The sequence below is a fragment of the Theropithecus gelada genome, chromosome 1 (genome assembly GCF_003255815.1).
Source record: "Theropithecus gelada isolate Dixy chromosome 1, Tgel_1.0, whole genome shotgun sequence".
Taxonomy (NCBI): Eukaryota; Metazoa; Chordata; class Mammalia; order Primates; family Cercopithecidae; genus Theropithecus; species Theropithecus gelada.
The window spans coordinates 128,144,534-128,168,687 of record NC_037668.1 but is presented as its reverse complement, the minus strand read 5'-3'; the positions used below and the strand labels follow the sequence as shown (position 1 = coordinate 128,168,687).

Here is a 24,154-nt window from a genome sequence, read left to right as displayed (position 1 = left end):
ATCTCCTGACCTCGTGATCCGGCCGCCTCGGCCTCCCAAAGTGCTGGGATTACAGGCGTGAGCCACCGCGCCCGGCCCTTCTTCTATTTTTTAACATGTCTATAATCTTATTTGAAAAGGTCTATCAGCTAACCTCTGCGAGTGCATCATTTTGATGTGCTTCCCTTGTCTGTTTTTTCTTTTGATTATCTATCACAGTTGCTTTTCTCTTCAAACATTTCTTTATTTTGGGTAACATGCCACATATTGTGAACAAAAGAACTGTAGAGCCTAAAGCTGGCCAGGCGTGGTGGCTCATGTCTGTAATCCTAGCACTTTGGGAGGTCGAGGTTGGTGGGGAGGGGATCCCTTGAGGCCAGGAGTTCGAGACCAGCCTGGGCAACATAGTGAAACCCATCTCTATTAAGAAGGAAAGATATTGGAAAATTTATTTTTAAATTTAAAAAAAGAGACTAAAATTGGTGTTATTTTGTTATAGAGAATCGTTTGAATGGATGTATAAATTGTGGCTTATTCAAACAATGGAATCAACTATGGCAGAGAAGAAAAATGAGCCACAAGCTGCACTCATTAATGGGAATAAATCTCAGGAACATAATATGTTACAAAAATTAAGTTAAAAAAGATTAGAAATAATGGAATTCCAAATATATAACGGTTAAAACAGGCAAAACTAAATCGTATATTAAGATATACATATATAACACTACAGAGATAATTAGGAAAATGACTAACATAAAATCAGGAGGGAGAATCCACCAGTGGCAGAGAGGAATCTAATTTGGAGGGGTAGGCAGTGCACTTTAGTGATACTGGTAAGGTTGTCTTCTAAAGCTCTGTAAAAATCTCCCATAACATACCTCCAGAAAAATCTGTTGATCATGCCTTACATATTGCTGCAAGGAAAAACACCATCTTAACAAAATCTTAATATTTTCTCAGAAGGGGTAAGTCAGGGAATGGTATTTAAAGAGTGTTGGGACATAGCTGGGTGATTTTTAAGGCAGCTATTGCAAGGTGGAGCTGGTTGGGATTAGGCAGAATTTAAAAATAATAGCTTTGTATTGGTGGACAAAATGAGGCAAGTGTTTTAAAATAAATCTTGATGAGCAAGATAATTATCAGAAAAATACTGATGAGCAAGCTGTTTTAGTTGGTTTACAGTCTCATCTTCCTAGACAGGAATTCCTGAAATAAACAGCTACTATCTTTGCATGGCTGTAGTATTGTCTAAAATAGGGGCAGGCTATTTGTTTTCATTTTCAACTCTGTGGTGGGTTCATGCTGTTCACTTAATTGTTGTTCTTTAAAGATGCATTTGTTATGTTTCAAAACACAATTTCTTTTTCTCTAGGAAAGCAATTATACTTAAACATTCCATAAGAAATTTATATTCCATTCACTGAAAGAAAACAAACAAAACAACAAAAGAAATTTATAGGCTGAAAACTGATAAACTATCCCCTTAAGTCAGAGTGCTGGGATTACAGGCGTGAGCCACCACACTCAGTCCAAGCTTATCTTTTTAAATGTGTTCTGTAACATGTAAAGGGTGGGAAGCACTGGCTTAGGGAACTGTGTCTTATGGAAATGTCATATTTTTAAACACTAGACTCACAATTGGCTCAGTGGAACAATGACATTATGAGAAACACACAGAAATGAAGACCCCCGAGGGAAGCATATATTTGCTTATTTCTGAGTATGCAGAGCTGAATTCCAGTAAGTGAATCTCTAAGAGAAATAGATCTCTAGCCAGATGTGGGTTGTGTGCCTGCAATCCCAGCTACTCTGGAGGCTGAGAGAGGCTGAGGCAGGAGGATTGCTTGAGCTCAGGCATTCAAGACCAGCCTAGGAAAAACAGTGAGACTGTATCTCAAAAAAAGGAAACAGAGCTCTAGGTCTGAGAGTTAGTGCTTTGAAGTTGCTTAAAGAAAATAAAAAAGCTTATCTTTTGTAGACATTCAGAAAGAAGGGAAGTCTATCAAACAGTCACACTCTATTTATTGCAAACTAGCTCATTTATTTGTCTGAAATACATTTCCCCACGTTGTCCAATGATGAGAAAGACCAAAGTAGAATTAAAATCAACCAAACCAAAACCAACAAAAATTCCTGTAAAATTCTATCTTGCTTTATTAGTAAAGACTTCAGTAATAGCTCTTCTGCTTCTTTAGAGTTTAAGTATAAAACTAGAATTTTTTTTAGATGACAAAATTTGTTATTTTAGCCAAGCCTTAAAATTTGCCATCAATTTAGATGATGTAAACTTTGAGTTGTTTCCCCTATGGTTAAAATAAACAAATAGGCTGGTGCAGTGGCTCATGCCTGTAATCCCAACACTTTGGGAGGCTGAGGCTAGAGGGTCGCTTGAGTTCCGGAGTTTGAGGCCAGCCTGGGCAACACAGAGAGGCCTTATATCTGCAATATATTAAAAATTAACCAGGCTTGGTGGCACATGCCTGTAGTGCCAGCTCTCTGAGAGGCTGAGGCAGGAGGATCACTTGAGCCTAGGAGTTGGAGGCTGTAGTAAACTATGATCATACTACTGCATTCCAGTCTGGGTGACAGAGTGAGACTGCCTCTAAAAACATTACAAAAAGTAAACAGATTATTGTCTACCCCTGCTTATAACATCTAAGAGACAGTGAGCTCATATTAAAAGAAATATTTGAGAAGTTCTTGAGTATTCTGTCATTAAATGCTAGCTTTGGTTCTTGATGACAACGGAACCATCGTATCAGCTCTGGGGTGCACACCCTTGACATCTATCTTATGTAGACCATTATTATTTAGGTTCTATTATAGGCAGTGAAACTTAAATATACTATGGGTTGCCCTCATGAATTCTTACTACCCACAGATGTTATAGTCACTGTTTTTACAATTGAAGAAGCAAAGGTTCAGGGAGGCAAGTAATCAGCTTTGGGAAAAGCAAGGAGACACTATAACAATAGGACTGGAAAGAGACTGAGGCCGAATCATAGCAAATCCTTAATGTCCTCTGACCACTAATAGACAGTATCAGTGTTCAAGAAAGGTTTTCCTCATAGCTCTATGAGGGATAGAGTAAATTGTCATCAATTTAAAGATTATTATGTTAATCTATGCACAAGATAAAGAGTATGAGTAGAAATCTGCAGTCAGGTAAAAGTGGCAAGACTTTGTGATCCATTGAATGTGATGTGGGAGCCAAGATAAATCATTTTTGGAGTACTGCTCCTTGATGTGATAAAAAAGATAACTAATAAGACTTAGTGCTCAGTTTTGTACTTTGAAAATATATCAGTTACAATAAATATATTAACATTGAACACTTGCAGAATTAAGTGCCATATTTTTTAGAAAATTTCCATAGCTTGTTCCCTTTGGTGTTAAAAATGCATGGGCATGGGCCCTGCCTTTTGACCGAAATTCCTTTGGACCAACTTTAACCAGTTGGCCTTCTCTTAATTATTAACACTTCCTGTTGTCTCTGACTTTTCTGTTTCACCTTCCTTGATAAGATACTTACATTTGCAAATTTATCCTATTTGTATAACCTAGCCCATGCTTGTCACTGAGTCTACACATTTAGCCAGGAACACATGGGTTATCCTATAAGTGCAGACGGCTGCAGATACGAGAATTTTGGCCAGGTAATAATAAAGAAGTATACCTAGGCTCAAGCAGAACAGACCTAATGCTTTCCATGGCAAACTGATAATAGCAACAGTGGGTCCTATGGGTTGACGGAGGGAGGAAGCAGGAGGGCAAGCACAGAAGACAGCAATCTTGAGGGTTTGTGTAAGATGATTTGTGGTAGGAAAATCAGAGTTTGAGTCTTGGGTCCAACAATTTATCTGCTATGTGATTTATGGTAAGATTATCAATGTTCTAATTTACAAAAGGGATATAATACCTCCAATGTAAAATTCCTTACATAGTAGGGGCTCCATTAATGTTTCTTGAATCTGAATTTTCTATTCTGACCAATTGACCATCAAATTGAACCAAAATGGGTCACAGCAATCATAAACATAAAAATTAGGAAGAATTCCAACAGCTAAAAATTTTTAAATAGCTTATGTTTTAAGATAAGATTAAATAATGCCAATATGTCTGTTGTTATCAATAGTATGAGGGCATGTTTAGTAAAAATGCTAAGAGCATAGTTTTTGGATTTGGAAAAATACATATAAAGAATAAGTGGGAGTAAATAAGATTCTGAAAAAGAAGCCTAGGGAACTGATGAGACAGAAAGGTGGTGAGAAAATGTTCTAACAAATATTAAAACAAAAACTAGAATAGTGAGATAGGTGAATGGGCACAGAAAACAGTGTATTCTAGTAGACCCTACCATTAAAGAATAATTCAAGATTAAAAAAGGACTTCCCATCAATCATATTCAACTTATAAGTTTGGGATTTAACAATTTGGAAAAAAACCTAAGTAATGTCTCACCTCATACCAGATGCACTTATAAAAAATAAAACTAGAAGGAAATAGAAACAGTGGTGGTTATTGAGACTGACATAAACATTGAAGAGACAGAAGAGATTACAAAGGTGGAGGCAAGTGCTGAAAGATCTGATTAAAGAAAAAACTGGCCAGAAATGGTCACGCCTATCATCAGCACTTTGGGAGGCTGAGGTGGGATGAGATGGGAGGACTGCTTGAGCCCAGGAGGTTGAGACCAGCCTAGACAACACAGTGTGGCCCCCATCTCTACAAAACAAATGCAAAAATTAGGTGGGTGCAGTAGTTGCACGCCTGTCATCCTAGCTACTTGGGATGCTGAGGTGGGAGGACGGTTTGAGCCCAGGAGGTTGAGGCTGTAATGAGCTGTATGTAATCAGGCTTGGGCAGCAAAGCAAGACTCTCTTTAAAAAAACAAAAACAAAACAAACAAACGAAAAACCGTGCTCTAACCAAAATAACTACAGCCGGAATGACAAAGTATTAGCACTACTCTATAATTCAAGGCTCATACAAATTGGCGGGTGGTGGCGGGGGGTGTTGCAGGGAAACCAACAGCTACTAAGCAAATTCCATGAGTTTATTATATTGGCACACTGAGGTTCTATATAAATAATTTTGGCAAGTTTGCTGTGATAGTTACAGGTTGGGATTTTTAGGTTAATATCTTTTATCTGAAGATGAAGATATACATATCTGCAGTAAAAAGAAACCAACAGTAGCTAAGGCAAAAACCAAATTGATCAACTTTGGTCATTAGATGCTTTTCTATAAATATGTATATTATTCAGTAATATAATGAAAAGTAAAAAAAAAATTTGGCTACTTTAGGAGGCACGTATATATATTATGTCTTCTGGCCTGTAGTGTTTACTGTTAGTAAGTTGATCAAAAGTAAATAAAAAATTCACACTTGCGTAAAAGGTTTCAAGAAGTACCAGAAAAGTGCACAGCTTATTTTTATTTATTTTAAAAAAAATTATTTTTATTTTTCCAGGAGGCCCATTGTCACCAGAAAAGAAGTGTATAGTTTCTAACAGATTTATAAATTGGAAGTTGATTTTGCTCCTTTCAACATGCCTAATGAAATAAATAATCCAAACAGTATAAAGTTCTTCCTCCTCTCTGCCTCCTGCAAAAAGGTAAGCACCTAAAGTAGGCAAGCACTGAATAAATGGCTCCGGTCAGCACTTACAAATTAATTGCCTCTGGGAGGCTGAGGCAGGAGGATCACTTAAGGCCAGGAGGCTGAGACCAACCTAGGGAACATAGTGTAGAATCCTGTCTCTACAAAATAAAAAATAAGTAAAAAATAAAAAATTAGCTGGGCGCAATGGCTATGAATGAAAGCAAAATATAGACCTTTAGAAAATACTTTTATTTTCTTAACACACAGAGATAACAATGACATTTGCCCACTAGACAGAGTAGTTCAAGACATATCAGAAATGGATTACAATTCACATGTTACAATATTCATAAATATGACCAGTCTCATGTTTTCCCAATTATCTTAGAAAACTTATTAAAATACCACAGCATACTAAACTGGCAAATTCATTTCTCATGTTAAAGAGTAATTTTGATTTTGATTAGTGAAAAACCAAGGCATAGTCCATTGTTGAAATATAATAATACCTTATCCAGCATCACTCAAGTATGATGCATTCTACCTAAACGTTCTTTAGTCAAATGACACCTTTTAAAAATCTAATTTTGTATTTTAACTCCCATAGAGGAAATAATGTTTAACATGCCTTCTTAAACTTTAAAATATACCATGCAGAATATAATAATGTTCTTTCATTAATCTTCCTCATTAGAAAGATGAACTACTTAGTTTTCCAGTGCAACACAATATCCTAAAAATTTACCAACGTGGGTATTTGCCTTACTAGAGATAACCCAAAATGACTACATTTACAAAATTGTGAATTTTAATTATTTTGGTCACATTTAACTGTCAGTGATTACTTCATGCTTTGGCTTAAATATGCTGGTTTTCTGTTACCTTTCTTACCTCCCTTAATATCAAAGTTAGGGTAGAGCAACAAAACTACATAAACCTTTGATGAACTAATGGTTCTCTCAAGGAAAGTCATTCCTTTTACCTGCACAGTTTAGAGAAGGTTATATATTGAGCAAGGAAGGAACTGAAGAAGAAAGGGAGATTTGGAAACCAGTGTGTTTTATAGACAGTGGTCAGATTACTGTCACAACTGTCCTTAAATTTGTAGGATTTAATCTGTTTCAGTTTTGGAAACCAGAAAACTAAACTAGTTAAAACTATTTCTAAAGCAAGGTCAGCTTTGAAGAGGAGCAGGCAGATAATCATAAAGTAAATTACACGAGCTTTCAAGAATGGGTATTTGACATCTGAAGCATTTGTAAATTTTTGCTGCCCAGAAGTTTTATTTGCTGGTTTTCTCCTTTAGTTTTATTTCTTAGTCATAGTTAAGGTTTTTAAGTTAAAAAATGCTACTTTTAAAGTAGCATTATTTTAAAACACTATTATTTTATTAGCTATAAATGAGCCACTGAATATTATATAGCAATGAAAGAATTCTTGCAACTACTTTTTTCCAATTGAACACACAATGATTTAACTGTTTTCTTAAGAAAACAGTAAAAAACAGTAAAAAAATTCTATCTAGGAAATAAGTTCTATTAAAAAATGTCAACTCATATAAATGTTAAAAACCTTTTTCCTTTTGTGACTTTAAGATTTTTAAGGTATCTTAAAATAAGTTAACATGAAAAATTTCCAATGATTTTACTGAATTTAAGATATATACTGAATTAATACCCATATTTTTGTTAAGATTCTTCCCAATGTTAAACTTGTCAATGTAGGTTCTGAGTTAATAGAAAACCAGTATCTACTATGATCTAGCAATAGATTTTTGAACATGAACTAAAGATAGTTGAGTTTTAGAAAACTAATATAACATCCTTTTTTCTTTTTCTTTACAATTCTAGAAATATGACCAACAATTTCCATTTTGAAAATGTAAGCTATCTTATAATAGTAAACTAGAACTCAATACTAATTTTACAAAACTGTTTTCAGGAAATAAATTTCCTAATGCTTTGCCTGTTTCCCCACATAAGTAAATCATATAAAATACACTGTTGGCATTCATTATATTACACACAAATGAATGTATCAGTGAAAAAATGAAAGCAGTTTGAACATCTGTGCTCCATTTAGGAACATATATTGTAGGTAGAAACTTCTATCATTCACCATTTATTAAATATTTATTAAATGCAGTGAGCATTGTATTAAGAATACTATAGTAAGTGGTGATAATATTAATGAACCACAGCCTATTCAGTATGTATTGTTACTGAAGATTATATATACCACAGTTAAAAGCTATCTTTCCATTTCTTTCATTATATTTTCATATTTTATTTTTATTTATGTACAAATAGAAGATTACATGATATTTCTTTTTCAAACTCTGGATTTCTAGGCATTTGAAAAATTCTTACTGAACTCAAACACATTTCATTGGTAATGATATTTCTTTCTGATTCAAATTGAAATCTACTCTGTACATTAAAAAAAAATCAATGCTTTTACAATCTTACCTAATTGAGCATCAATATTATAATAAATGAGATTTTTAAAATGACTTGAGCCTGTGCATATAAGGCATTTACATATGATGGCCTTGCATCCTATAACACAAGTAATTGCATACTTAATATCTGTAATCAACTATAAATCATAAAGTGTCTCAAGAATAGTAGAAATTGACCAGGCTTGTGTTTCACAGCTGAAAGGACAGTATTGGGCATTCTCATTGGTCAGTTCTGGAAGTCCTTTCCAAGGGGATCTGAATGAAAAAAAAGACATTTTACAAAGACATGATTTAATACATATTAACAAAATAGGCAAGACCTGGTGATTTTTGCCTTCTAGTGCAGAATATAATCATATGTAGTCATTTGCTACAAAATAAAACAATATCCTAAAGACATACAAATGAATTTAGACTGAAATTATTCTTTGACATTCCATCTTTGGAATTTGAGACTTTTAAATACAAGGAATCCCTTTATGTATTAAAAACATAGAAGAAACTACCATTACAAGCTACATATAAATATAGAGATAAATACTCTCTCAGGCATAATTTTATTCCTTTTGGAGTAAGTTTATGAGACTCAAATTGTAATTATGCAGATGTGTTATGTGTGATCTTGATAAAACTGTAAAACTAAAAGTAATGAAGAAACACTAAGAACTACGATTAGGGGGGAAATGCCATTCCAGAGTACTTTCTACTTAAAGAAAAAAAATGCCAATCAATTTCTCATTCTACTGAATAATAAACTTAGTATTTATTATGCCTTTATATTCTAATACTAACTGCTTTACATATATTATCTCATTTAATGTTCACAGTAACCCTATAAGGTAGGCACCATAAGTATTCCTATCTATAGAGAGGTAAGAGAGATTTACAGAGGTTAAATAACTTGTTCCAGCCCTCCCTATCAGAACACAGTGATGTTAGTACATCAAATTTATTGTTAATTTCAATGTAATCCCTTAAAAATGAAACACGAATTTAAAAAGTACAGAAATCTGTAATGTTTCATTTTTAAGTTGGGTCGTGGGAACAGACTTGTTTCATTATTATGGTTTGTAACTCAGGGCTATATTACATACATGCTTCAGTGGGCATCAAATATTTCATAGTAAAAATGGGAAAAAATAACCCCATTAGGTAAAATAGGGTATTTTGGATAATAACTAATATCAGCTGGGTACTATATTTAAAAAAAAAGTCATAGAAACCTGGAAAATATAGAAAATGTATGTTTCCAAGTATTCAAGCTACATCAGAGTAAAATGCCAAATGACTGAAGCTGGATAACTGGGCATCTGTAATGTGTTGAATTATATTTCCACAGAATTTGTATGTTGAAGTCCTAGCCCCCAGTACCTCAGAATGTGAACCTGTTTGGAAATTGGGTCACTGCAGATGTAATTAGTTAAGATAATGCCACATGAAGATTGGAGTTTTGCTGCCACAAGCCACATGATTATCAGCAGCTAAGAGAGAGGACTGGAAGAGACCTTTCCCTAATGCCTTCAGAGGGAGGATGGCTCTGTCCATGCCTTGATTTTTCAGATTTCTGGCCTCTAGAACTGTGAGACAATATTCTGCTGTTTAACAATTTCTATTATTTAAGTCACTCAGTTTGTAGTGCTCTGTTATTGCAGCTCTAGCAAACTAACAGACTACCAAAATTAAAAAACAAAATGAGGTTACAAAACCATGAATATGCTGCCCATAATTAGACTTGGACACTAGGACATGGAATGTGTCCATACAAATATAAGGAAGTCCCCTTTCCCTTGCTTTCCTGAAAAATTCATCCTGAAGTCATTAGGTGGGACAGAGCATGGCAGGTGACCACAAATGGAGAGGAAAGGGTAATAGGTAGTATGGAGCAGGATGTTAGAGTTCAAGAGGTATGAAGAGGGAGTTCACCAAGGCTGAGAGTGGTCCCGAGTGGGCAGTTAGAAACCAAGTGGTGTCAGGAGGGCTCCACACATACAGGTGACTTAGTGTGGGGTATCAGGCCGAAGCTGGGTGAGCAGACTGTATGTGGTGGTGACAGCCCAATGTGGGAAGTAGGTTATTAATTGTTGGAAAACGGAATTACAAATATAGAGAGGGAGAAAAATAGAATTAAACAGTGAGCAATAGATTGGAACTGGTGTAAACTCAGGTTTTCAATATACACAGGATACACTGAAATGAAGATACATGTGTATGTATTTACCTATATTTATGTATTATTATCACATATTCCCTAGCCCTATCTACTGGGGGGCATAGTAATAATCAATACACCATGTGTTCCGATCTAGCTTCTAAATAACATTTTTCACTATAAAGAGCAAGGGCTCCTTAGAGAATTGCCCAATTGCAGGCTGGGGTAGTGAAAGCAAAAGATGAGTCTTGAAAACCTTGCTGGGCCAGAAAGCAAGGAAGGACTTCCATACGTGACAAACAGGAAGTAGTATGGACAGAAATTTCCCTCCTGTCTGATACAAATGAAGAACTGGACATTAAGACATTAGACATTAGGCAACAAATAGTGATCCTTGAGGAATAAGAAACAAATGAAGCAAACCCTATGATTACCATACCTTACTGCCTTGAGCATTTCCGGGATTTGGCACAGAGAGGGGGAACACAGGTGGAGCCTGGCAGACTTCCTTGAGTTGAACTGAGAATCCAGGAACACTATAAAGCAGCTACAATTTGCAGGATAGAGTACTAGAGAGGAGGGAGCTGTACAAAGAGAGAACTCTGAAGATATGCAGAGGGTCCCACTCAAGTATCTGTAGTGTACCAACCAGCAAATTCACAAGAGGAAACAACCAAAGAACAAGGAAAGAACCATCCAAAAGGATGAGAAGAAGCAGTACATGGCACTCACATAGTGTTGGGAACACTTGCTTGTTCCCATCAGGCAGATTTGAAAACGTCATAATTTTTGAAATACAGGCTAGAGAACACAGATAGGTCTTGATTCACTAATAGTGAATAATTATTCCTAGACCAAAGCCTATTCTGGTCAGGTCTAATAAGCTTAAAATCAAGACCAGAAAGGATCAAACTGTTTCCAAGTAATTTCACTGCATTCCAAAACAAAGCTCAAAAACATTTATAGAAACACCAAAAATCTAGCACCCAACAAGGTAAAATGCACATCTGGTATCTAATAAAAAATAACCAGGCAAATGGCTGGGTGTGGTGGCTCATGCCTGTAATCTCAGCACTTCAGGAGGCTGAGGTGGGAGGACTGCTTGAGCCTAGGAGTTTAAGACCAGCCTGGGCAAGATAGCAAGATCCCTGTCTCTTCAAAAATCAAAAAACAAAAACTACCAGGCAAAGAAGCAGGGTGATCTGACCCATAATAAAGAGAATACTCACAAGCAAAAGCAACCCAGAAATGTTCAAAACATTAAACAGAGACATGGAAGATATAAAGACGACCCAGATAAGAGAAATGAAAACTACAATGTGTGAAATGAAAAACACCAGGATGGATGTGATGGTAGGTTAGACATAAAAATGTTAGCAGATTTCTTATCAAAACGATGTAACCACTTTAAAGTATGAAAGAGAGAAAGCTTAACTTTGAATTCTATACACAGTGAAAATATATTTAAAATAAAGGCAAAACACATCTGTTTTTACACTTACAAGAATTGAAAGAATTCATCATGAGGAGGCAAACACTACAAAGACATGATGGAAAAAGTCCTTCGGGTAGAAGGAAAATGATACAAGATGGAAATACAGAACATCACAAAAATATGAAGAGCACTGAAAATGGCAACTACAAGAGTAATTAGACTTTTTAATGTATTATTTAAAGATCATTAAAAAATAACTGACGGCCTAAACAAAAGTAGTAGCCATGTAGTGTGGGGGGTTATAACATGTAAAATAAAAATGGATGACAATAATAAGCACATAGGCCGGGAGCGGAAAAATGAAACTATACTATTTTAAGGTTCTTTATACCTTACTTGAAGTGGTAAATCACTGGAAGGTAAACTATAAAGACATATACTATAAACCTAAAGCAACCATTTTAAATAAACAAGAATTATATCTAATTAGCCAACAAAGGAGATTAAAATGAAATAATATTCAATGCAAAAGAAGCACAAAAAGAGGAAAAAGCTAACAAAAAACAGACAGAATAAATAGACAACAAACACTTAAATTTCACAATTTCAGTAATCACCTTAAATGTAAATGGTCTAAATATTCCAAAAGCAGAAACTGTCATGCTACAGGAGAGCAAGACCCGATTACATGCTACTATGTACAAGAAATCCACTTTAGATACAAAGACATAAATAGGTTAAAAGGATGATAAAATCTATACCATAGTGACAACCAAACAAAAGAAACCAGGAGTGGCTCTATTAATATGAAATGCACAGAAGTCCCTTATGTGCTTGTGAGAAAGGAGATGAAATTTGTGCTGTTTATTCATCACTTGAGGAATAGAACATAGATATACTTATGTATAATATAAAATTTGGGAAATTAAGATACCCTCTGAATTTATACTATCTTATAAAGATACGTAACTCTGACACTGTCTATTTGCTAATAATTAGGACAAGGAAGTGAAAAATGGTTTTTGAAATAACAGGCAAAAGACCAACTCTGATATTTTAACTATAATGAAAGCATTTCTGAAAACTATTTCTTGATATATCTTTAAATCAATTAACTCAAAAGGCCCAGGGTGAGTACCTTAAATTTTTATATTTATCCTGTGCTAACCATATCCAAAAACATCAGGAAAATTTAAAAAATCAAAATTCCACATGTATAAATCACACAATATCAAGACCTCAACTTAAAATAAAAAACCTAAAATAAGAGAAAGTGAAAATTATATAACAGAATTTGTCATGTTAAAGAATAAAGGCTTCACTTTTCATTGGGATACCTAGGGCATATAGAAATCAATTCTAAGAAACCGTAATTTACCTAATAGCTAGTAAACCGACTAAACACTAGTTATGGAAATTACATGCTGCTGATGACTTACCTCTCAAGATGAACATAGTGTCGGGAAAGAACATTTTTAACCAAAACTATAGTCTTTGCAGTAGTCTCCGGGCCCATCAATCTGGAAAAATATAATTTTGCACGAAGAAAATATCCAATAGGCCACAGCCACTCCTAAAAAAGATTATTCAAAAGTAAAGACAAAAAAAAAACAAACCCATAAATGTCTAAAAATTACTTGAAAAATAATTTAAACTGAAACTCAGAAGATGAATGAAATTCTTACAGGTCCTTGGTGATAATTGAAACCTTTTGCAAGATTGTAGTTGTCATTGTCTAATGCATTGTCATAAATTCCACAGTAAACCATATCACTGCAAAATGATTAAAATTTAAGTTAAATAAAAGATGATCAGATATTACAGAGAAAGCATTGAAAAATTTCAATAACAAAGGTAAGAGAAATCAATTATTTTGTCTTCTAATCTACAGAATAAGCTCAGCATTAGTGCATCATCTATCTAACCTTAAATTAGTACATACTGAGTTCACAGGACTTTAATCATGTGTTAAAAATGATTAACACATACTGGTTAATATAAAAACTGTAAAATATTCTGGTATCTTGCCTTAAAAGAAGCTAGCCTGGCACTAAATATGGGTTGGTTTGAAGTCAACTATTTCCTAGATCTCTAATATATGGAGGCCTGTCTAATAATTGAAATATACATAGAATAATTTGAATTAGTAATAATTAAAGACATGGTTTTATTAATTATAGATTGGAAAGTGGTTTTTAAGCTTCTCCATAAAATTATTTTAAAATTAAAATTGGCCTATTATCAGGTTACAAATAGCAACTGAATATACATATTGCTTTATTATAATACATAGAAGTTAAAACACAGTTATCTATACTCCATTTGTTACTTTTCTTTTTTTGGAGAGCTGGCCACAAGAGTAACCTTTAATTGTGGGTTTTGGTGTGTGTGTGCGTGCATGTGTGTTTTAATACAGTGTCTCATTCTGTCAAGCAGGCTGAAGTGCAGTGGTGCCATCATAGCTCACTATAGCCTTGATCTCCTGGCTCAACTGATACTCCTGCCTTAGCCTCCTGAGTAGCTAGGACTACAGGTGTACACAATCTCTCCTAGATAATTTGTTTTTAATTTTTATTTTTGTAGAGATGGCATCTCTACAAAAATTTTTGCCCTGGCTTAAAAAAAAAAAAAAAAAAAAGTAGGGTTGATGTCAATGTATTTGGATTAAATATAATATCAACAACATTCTTAATACTTATATTCCAACTTACTCTGGATCTAAAGTTTTCATGCCAAGGGGACCAAGCAATTTTTTTTCTGCAATCTCCAAAGCTTTCCATGCTTTTGCTGTAGTAAAGAGCTCAGGGGCCTAGTGAATGCCAAAAACAAATGTATAAATTTTTAAGATCACAGAACAATTAGTTCCTACCCACAGAAACTATTCATAAACTTGAAAAAAAATTACTTAAAATACAGTGAGGGTCAGAATTTGAGTGTAGATACCTAACCAGATCTAATCCTATGAGCCTGACTTAGAAGGACTGTTTTTGGCCGTAGAAGTTAGGATAGCTTTTAGAGGTGATTATTTCTCTGTCACCTCAAGAAAGTTACTCAGCTCCAAAAGGAAGTTGCCACAGCTACACTGAAGGCAGAACACACTTTTATTTTAACCCCTTTGGAGACAGGGTCTCTCTCTGTCACCAGGCTGGAGTGCAGTGGCGAGATCAGAGCTCAGTGCAGCCTCAATCTCCTGGGATCAGGCGATTAGCCTCAGCCTCCTGAGCAGCTGGGACTACAGGCTAATATATTTTTTAAATTTTTGTGGAGATGAAGTCTCACTATGTTGCCCAGGCTGATCTTGAACTCCTGAGCTCAAGCAATCCTCCCACCTCAGCCTCCCAAAAGTGTTGGAATTACAGGCATGAGTCACTGAACCCAGACAGCACACACTTAAATGTATGTAATTCATTCTTCATCGAGTTTGTAATAGCTTTCTTTAAGTACATCTGATACCCATTTTTTGCTTCTGGGGCCATAAATAAATACAGAACTTTTACTCCAATAGCATGAGTAAATTTACTTGAGATACAGAGAAAGAAGAGAGAAAGCATTGTTGACCAAGAATATGCATTCATTTCAATGGTTAAATAAAATCAAGTGCACAATGAACCAAAGCTACCTTTGTGTACTTTTATACTTTTCATTCTACTATAATTTATAGTACTAGGTTTGGTACTGTTTTTGACAATGTGAAAACAGCTAGGCAGGCATAGAAGAACACATACCTTCTCTATTTTACTTCCTTATAGTTTATTTTTAGACTAAAGTATAGATTTAAAAAAGGAGAGAGTCTAGAATTCTTTGCTAGACAAAACGAATTGCAGCAATGCAACAAAGAAAACAGGATGTTAATTGAAGCTATCCACTTTAGTTCACTAGTTCAGGGCTTTCTAACTAGTGTGCTGAGGCACTGGTTAGAGCACAGGTGTGTAGGATACAGAGACCCTCAGCTTTCAGGGCAGCTGGGTGGGGCCTGAGGCTAACTGAAGTAGCTGGATCTAGCACGAGCAGCCTCCTCCATGTAGCCTATTGTGCTATACAAATATCATTTTCTTTTCTTTTCTTTTTTTTTAAATATGGAGGTGGGGCCTCATTATGATATCCAGGCTGGTCTCAAACTCCTGGGCTCAAGTGATCCTCCTGCTTTGGTCCCCAAAATGGGATGACAGGTGCAAGCCACTGCATCTGGCCACAAATATCATCTTCTATGTGTGCTCTGAATGTGAAAAACTCTAGGAAGCACTTCATCAGTCATCATCCATTATTCTCTGTTCTTGGATACTGAATGTTACAGGTCAAGGGTGATACGCATAATACTTGATGAATTAGAAAAGACTATTTAAAACTAGCTAGTAAGCAATATACTACTTTTTAGCCATTAAGTGAATTCGAAAACAAATGGGAATAAGGAACCAAGCAAACGCTAGCACATCATTTTCTGAAATGTTTTTACAAACGGATCACCTACCACAACCATTGCTATAGTAAAATTAGGCCTGAGCTGATAGTCACACCAGGGACTTGAAGCTCCATAACTATCTTTGTATATGCCACGTTTGTGAACCAGATTTGGATGCTTTTCATTTAAATCTGAAGGGTCTTCTGAAACATGAAATAGCTTTTCAAAGTTGTCTTGTATTTTTCTGTTCCACTCATCATATGAGACCTTTACAACCTTTCCTGAAAAATGACATAAGACATGGTAGTTTTAATCATTCAAAACAATTCACACATGTAGTTACAGACAAACAGTAATAGTTTATTTTTATCTACTACAAGGCAATGAATTATCCACTTTTGGAAAATGTGGCCAGACTGAATTGAGATGTGTTATAAATGTAAAATATAAGCTGGATTATGAAGATGTAGCACCACTAAAAAGAACGTAAAATAGCTTATGAATAATTTTATATTGATTACATGTTGAAACAATATTTTATATACGTACACCGAGTTAAATAAAATGCCTTTTTTTTTTTTTTTTAAGACAGGGTCTGGCATTGTCCACCCAAGCTGGAGTGCAGTAGTATGAACTTGGCTCACCACAACCTCTGCTTCCTGGGCTCAAGCCATCCTCCCCCTTCAGCCTCTCAAGTAGCTGGGACTACAGGCTTACATAACCACACCCTGCTAATTTTTGTATTTCTTGTAGACATGAGGTTTCATGTTGCCCAGGATGGTCTCAAACTCCTTAGCTCAAGTGATACACCTGCCTTGGCCTCCCAAAGTGTAGCGATTACAGGCATGAGCCACTGTACCTGGCTGATTTAATAAAATATCTTGTAACCAATTTAACCTGTTTCTTTCTACTTTTTAAAATGTGGGTACTATAAAATTTAAAATTACGTATGTGGTTCACATTATTTTTGGACAGCACTATTCTAGAAAAAGACATGTAAAGATTGCAAAATGGCTCACAGAAATGCAACTTGCTCAGTCACACTGAGGAAAAAGACAAGCACAATAAAGGCAATAGCTATGCTGCTTTCTTATCTCGTTCAAAGTTGCTAAAAATATGGTCCAACTAGAATTGTTACAATTTTCACACTAGTAAACGAATTTTCTTTCTTCTTAATTTTAAGGGTTTCCCAATATTGGCTGATTGAATCAAATGATTACATAGGTTGAGAATATGCATAGTACATTTGAAGGTTCTTTGTAAATAACCACCTTACCATGTCTTTTTACTGTGACTTCATGATAAGGGAAAATATTTTCTTTGGATAATTCCAGCAACCAGCGAACAGCAGATTTACTCAGTCCCACAATTTCCACAGCAGACCCATCTCTAAAATTAAAAAACATATTTTTATTCTCTAAGTTGGAGTCCTTTAAGTACTATTTAAAGGGCATTCAGTAAACAATTGTAATGAATCATATAACTAACATATTATGAAAACTATTAAAAAATCCTTACTCTATAGGAATGTGTACTATATCATGTAAACATTTTTTCCTCTCAGTGTTTTGCCATTGTCTGTCATCCTCACATGTTTTTTAAAAATTCTATGATGTAGAATGGGAACTGTGGAATAAAAGAAGATGGAAGTTGGAAACGGTAGGACTAAGGAATCTGAATATTGGGATAAGGTACTAGAGAAAAGATAGCAAACACGAAAAATAGGGCTGGAGAAAATGAGGGAAGGCAGACACATTAATCTGAAAGCTCATTTTTAAGAAAAATAAAAGGGAAGTACAAGATCTAATGTACCAAAATAAATAATTTTAAAAAATTGGTAAAGCATGTAAAGATAGTAACTTATTTATTAATTTTTTTTTGGTAGAGATGGGGCCTCACTATGTTGCCCAAGCTGGTTTTGAACTCCTGGGTTCAAGCTATCCTTCCACCTCAACCTCCCAACCTCCCAAAGTGTTGAGATTACAGGTGTCAGCTACTACACCCAGTCCACAACTATTAAATTTTTTGGACAATTCTTACTGAAGATAAAACTTAGAATAAGAGGCTGAGTGCGGTGGCTCATTCCTGTAATCCCAGCACTTTGGGAGGCTGAGGCGGGTGGATCATTTAAAGTCAAAAGTTTGAGATCAGCCTGGCCAACATGGTGAAACCTTGTCTCCACTAAAAATACAAAAATTAGCCTGTGTGGTAGTGAGCACCTATAGTCCCAGGTCCTTGGAAGGCTGAGACAGGAGAATTGCTTAAATCTGGGAGGCAGAGGCTGCAGTGAGCCATGATTTGTGCTACTGCACTATAGCCTGGGCAACAGAGTGAGGCTTTCTTTCAAAAAAAAAAAAAAAAAAATTAGAATAAGAAATTAACTTCTCAGCTTAATACAGTATCAGAAGCTCTTTTAATAGACATTACTTAATGGGTACAAAGTACATTATTTGGGTAATAGTAATATTAAAAGCTATTTTAATAGCATCTGATGTTAAGCATTTTAAATCATAAAAAGTTCTTAAATGACAAACACTAGGAAAAAAGATTTAAAAAATTAGGAGGAAAAAAGGTTCAGAAAGTGAAAGAATTTCATAAAAGACGGAACAATTGGTTGTTTTCCATGTTTGCAAAAGATGGGCATAATGAAATGTTTACATCAATAAGCAGTTCAGGTTACGAAAATGTCTTAACCACTGGGATAATGAATCAGAAATCTTTCCTTTGAGGTGCTTGTAGAGAATCAATCCACGAGCACTTACAGAAAAGAACAGATAGTGTTACTTGATAACTTATATCAAGAGGATTGTGTGCATGGACAATGGGGAGATGAAGGGAGGAAGGCAGGGACATTTTGATTGACTTAATATAAAGAGTTCATAGTTAACAGAATAAAAGATTCCACAAGTATGTGCTTTTTTAAAAAAGGGTATAATTACACAGCACTATAAAATTAACACTACCTTGGTGTGGCTGGGATTCCTGTGTTTCTAGCTCTGTCACTTTCTCCCATTTTATCCATCCATGTGCCACAATTGAAACGATTTCCTCCATAAACAAATCCTGTTTCTTCATCAACTCCTGCAGTTACATTAAAACCTAAAAAACAAAACATGTATAAAATAAAATTTTTATAAGTATTATATACAGTATATACAAATATTTTAAAACATTACAAAATTTTAAATATAATAAACTAGGACAACCACTCTGAAGCTCAGTTTGGTGATATCTTATGATTTTGTATCCAGAATATACAAAGCACAAAGTTGGAGATATGCATATTCTACCACATAGGAATTTCATTTCTATATATATACAAGAGAAACCTTTATTTATATGCACATGGAGATGTGTATGAGGATATTCACTGCCACATTGCTTGCATTCACAAAAAATAACTGCTCAATAGAGGAATGGATAAACACTGTAGTTTATTCATACAATGGGAAACCCTCTATACCATTTGAAATTAATGAACTGGATTTACATGTATCAAAATGGATGTCAGAGCTAAATAATATATGTACATGGACATAGAGTGTGGAATAATAGACACCAGAGACTCAGAAAGGTGAGATGAGAGTGACAGATGAGAAATTACTTAATGAGTACAATGTACATTATCTGGGTGATGGTTACACTAAAAGCCCAGACTTCACCCTTACCCAATACATCCATGTAACAAAACTGCCCTTGTATCCCTTAAATTTATACAAGAAAGATAAATCTCCAAAACAAAATGGTTGAATAAAACAAGTTGCAAAAGGACATATATAGTGAGATAACATTTTTATAAAAGTTTAATTATAGATAATACTGGTATATCTAATATCTGTGTATAATTTCAAAACATAAATTGATTATAGTACGTATTATAGGACACTGAATATATGCTATGTAATAAGTAATTTACACATACTCAAACACACATAAATACACAAAGTACAAAAACTTCTGGTATGGAAAAGGGGAGAAGACTCATTTTTCCCTGATCTTCCTCTCTTAAGTACAATGAAAATCCCTGAGCGTAATACAGTGGACTGTCATAAGAGGACTCTAAAAGTGTAAAGAGGAAGGCAGATTGGCTAGGAACCGCAAGACTTGAGGAATGTCATAGTGGTGAGTTCCCCGAGTTTTTTTTTTTTTTCTTCTTTTTTTTAAATTCTCCATATATACCAGTCTGGGTGAGATGTTGCCTTGGAAAAGCAACCTGCAACCTTCAACAGGTAATGACAAAAAGTTCCAAGAAAAACCAATTGATTCTAGCCAAAGGAAAAGGAAAGAGGGACCCTAACCAGACAGAAACCTTTATGACAACATCCACCCTATGCCAGCAAATACCATGGATGTCCTTTCTCCCTGGAATGTCAGTGGAGACTGAGTGGAAGCCTGGACTCCTATCCCCTACCTGGGGGTAGTAGATGGCTCAAGGCAGTGCTCCCCTTCCTCAGCAGCTTGGTACCCATGGACACCACAAGGGGAATCTGGGAGTCTGAACTTCCACTCCCAACCTGGTAGCAGTAGGTGGCCTTGGGGTGGCAGCAGGCAGCCCAGGGTGTTTCCTACCCCTGCTGCATGATGTTAGCACAAACTGGGTGGGGAGTATGGACTTCTACCCCCGGTGGGAGCAGGTCGTTAGGGACAGTGCTCCCCTCTCCTGACAGCATGCTGCCAGCAGAGACTGAGTGGAGAGTCTGGATTTCCATGCCCTGCCCAGCAGTGATGGGGTGCCCCTCACATTCCAACTAGAGATTTCAGGGATGATCTGAAAAGGAGGAAGCTGCAAAAATGATGCTGTAAAGCTGTATAGGAAGGCCTGGGCAGACTCTGACCAATCTACATGTGAAACAGATGAGAATTAACACACCCAAAGATTAGAGAAGTAAACTACACAGTGTGGAATTCCACTCAGGTTTCCTGAGTGGCCTCCTGATAGCCCATGAATGAAGTAGACCAGAATAATCTTGCTAAATATTAAATTGTCATTGAAATGACAGCCCACAAGAGTGGGCCAGAAGCTGCATACTAAACTTAAATAACGGCTACTCGGTAAAATCAAAGATTTCACAGGATCCAGTGTCCTATAACATAATATCCAAAGGTCTAGGAAAACATGAAAAACTACTTGTCAGGCCAAGAATCAGGAAAATCGCAACCTGAATGAGAAAAGGCAATTAACAGGTGACAACACTGAGGTGACTCAGATGTTGGAAATATCTGACAGAAAAGCTTAAGGGAGGTATCATAAAAATGCTCCAAAGAGAATGATGCTTTGTAGAAACAGAAAACTCCATCTTAAAATAAATATGGAATTTCCAGGGACCTTGAATAGCCAAAAAAATCTAGAAAAAGAACAAAGTTAGAAGACTCATGCTTCTTCATTTCAAAACTTACTACAAAGCTACACTAACCAAAACAGTGTGGTTCTGTCATAAAGACAGACACAGAAGTCTACAGAACAGAGAACCCAGAAATAAACCCTGTATATATAGTCAAACGTTTTTTGACAAGGGTGCCAAGACCATTCAGTGGGGAAGGGACAGTTGTCTTTTTTTTTTTTTTTTTTTTTTTTTGGCAAACAGAGCTGAGTAAACTGGATATTCACATATAAAAAAAATTGACTTGGATTTAATATTGTATACAAAAACTAACTCAATATGGATCAAAGACCTAAACATAAGAGCTAAAACTATAAAATTATTAGACAAAAATGTACGGCAAAAGCTTCATGACACTGAATTTGATGAGGCTTTTTTGCATATGATACAATAGGCACAGGTAACAAAAGTAGATAAACTGGACTTAACCAAAATCAGAAACTTTTGTTTATCAAAGGATACTTTTAAGACAGTAAAGAGACAACCCACAATACGGGAGAAAATATTTGCAAACCATATCTAATAAGTGTTTCATACCCAGAATATACAAAGCACGCTGCACCTCAGTAACAAAAGAACTCAGTTCATTCCCTAAATTTCAAAGGATGTGAATAGAGATTTCTCCCAAGAAGATACATGTATGCCTATAAGCACATGAAGAGATGCTCAACATCACTAAGAAATCATTAAGGAAATGCAAATCAAAACCATGAGATACCACCTCATAGCCACTAGGATGGCTACTAGTGGGGGAAAAAAAACCCAAGCAAAACCAGAAAAGTATTGGTGAGGATATAGAGGAACGGAAAACTGTTTACTATCAGTAAGAGTGTAAAATGGCACAGCCACTGTGGAAGATAATGTGGTAGTTCCTCAAAAAGGTCAATAAACAATTATCATATGATCCAGCAAGTTCTCTTCTAGGTATATACCCAAAAGAATTGAAAGCAGGGACTCAAACAGCTATTTGTACACCAATGGTCACAGCAGCATTATTCCCCATAGCCAAAAGGTGGAAACAACCCAAACGTCCATTGACAGATGAATGGAAACACAAAATGTGGTACATACATAGAATGGAATATATTAAAAAGGAATGAAATTCTCATATGTATGATAAGAGGTTAATATCCAGAATATATAAGAAACTTCTACAAGTCAATAGCCAAAAAACCAAAAACCAGTTAAAATATAGGCAAAGTGCTTGAATAGACGATTCTCCAAAGAAGACCCATAATTGGCAAACAAATATATAAAAAGATGCTTAACACTTCTAATCATTAGGGAAATGAAAATCAAAACCAGAATGAGATACCACCTCACGCCCATTAGGATGGTCACTATCAAAAGAACAGAAAATACCAGGTGTTAGCAAAGATGCAGAGAAATTCAAATAGTTGTGGGAATGTAAATATTGCAGCCATTATGGAGAATATCATAGAAGTTTCTCAAAAATAGAAATAGAATTAACATACGATCTAGCATTCCACTTTGAGTATATATATCCATAAAAATGAAAGCAGGATATTGAAGAGATATTTGCATATGCATGTCAACTGCAGCATTATTCACAAGAGCCAAGAGATGGAAACAATAAAATGCCCACTGATAATGAATGAATAAAGAAAATGTATGCACACAATGGAATATTACGCACCTTGAAAAATAAGGGAATCCTGTCACATGCTATGAGATAGATGAACCTTGACATTATGCTAAGTGGAAAAAATCAGTCACAAAAGAACAAATACTGCATGATTTCATTTATATAAAGTATCTAAAGTAGTCAAAAATCATAGGGACAGAAAGTAGAAAGGCGGTTACTAAGGCATGGGAAGGGTGGGGATGGAGGAGGAAGAACTAGTGTTTCACGAGTATAGAGTTTGTTTTGCAAGGTAAAAAAGTTCTAGAGATCTGTTCCACAATAATGTTAATACACTTAACACTACTGAATTGTACACTTGAAAATGGCTAAGGTAAATTTAATGTTATGTATTTTTTATCACAAAAAGGACAAAAAAAAGGAATAAAATTCTGACATCTGCTACAACATGGCTGAACTTCAAAAGAATTATGCTAAGTATGTACAACTTTTATGTATTGATAAAAATATAATTATGCTAAGTGAAATAAGCCAGGTACAAAAGGGCAAAGACTGTATGATTCCACTTATATGAGGTCCCTAGGATAACTGAATTTATAGAGACAGAAAGTAGGATAGTGGTTCCAGGGGCTAGGGAAGGAGATAATGAGGAGTTACTGTTTCAATTAGGAACGATGACAAAGTTCTGGAGATGGACAGTGATGATGGTTGCACAACAATGTGACTGTACTTAAAGCCACTGAACTGTACACTTAAAATGGCTAAAATTGTAACTGTTATGGTAAAATGGTAAATATACATTATGTCTATTTTACCACAATAAAAAAAAACCCAATAGTAAAAAAACAACAATAACAACAACAACAAAAAAAGAGTACTCCAATTATACAATTATAAAATGGACAAAAGAGATTGGGCTCAGTGGCTCATGCCTATAATCCCAGCACTTTGGGAAGCTGAGGCGGGGGATTGCTTGAGGTCAGGAATTCAAGACAAGCCTGGGGAACATAGGGAGACCCCCATGTCTACAAAAAAATTTAAAAAAGAAATTAGCCAGGTTCAGTGGTGCACACGTGTAGTCTCAGCTACTTGGCAGTCTGAGGCAGGAGGACTGCTTAAACCCAGGAATTAGAGGTTGA

The 24,154-nt window shown here is 35.4% G+C and overlaps 1 protein-coding gene across 4 annotated transcripts in view; it reads right to left on the bottom strand.

Moving 5' to 3' along the window:
- Positions 1–5,817: 5,817 nt before the first annotated feature.
- The window catches only part of AGL (amylo-alpha-1, 6-glucosidase, 4-alpha-glucanotransferase), a 71,466-nt gene continuing 53,129 nt past the window's right edge, over positions 5,818–24,154 (bottom strand). For all 4 annotated transcript variants that reach the window (XM_025402891.1, XM_025402899.1, XM_025402908.1 and 1 more), the window contains exons 28-34: positions 18,995–19,130; positions 17,308–17,420; positions 16,101–16,312; positions 14,344–14,441; positions 13,318–13,405; positions 13,072–13,205; positions 5,818–8,303 (exon numbers count right to left, since the gene is read on the bottom strand). In XM_025402891.1, coding sequence (XP_025258676.1) covers positions 8,186–8,303; positions 13,072–13,205; positions 13,318–13,405; positions 14,344–14,441; positions 16,101–16,312; positions 17,308–17,420; positions 18,995–19,130 — 899 coding nt within the window. In that variant the 3' untranslated portion in view covers positions 5,818–8,185. The remainder of the gene's footprint in view (positions 8,304–13,071; positions 13,206–13,317; positions 13,406–14,343; positions 14,442–16,100; positions 16,313–17,307; positions 17,421–18,994; positions 19,131–24,154) is intronic.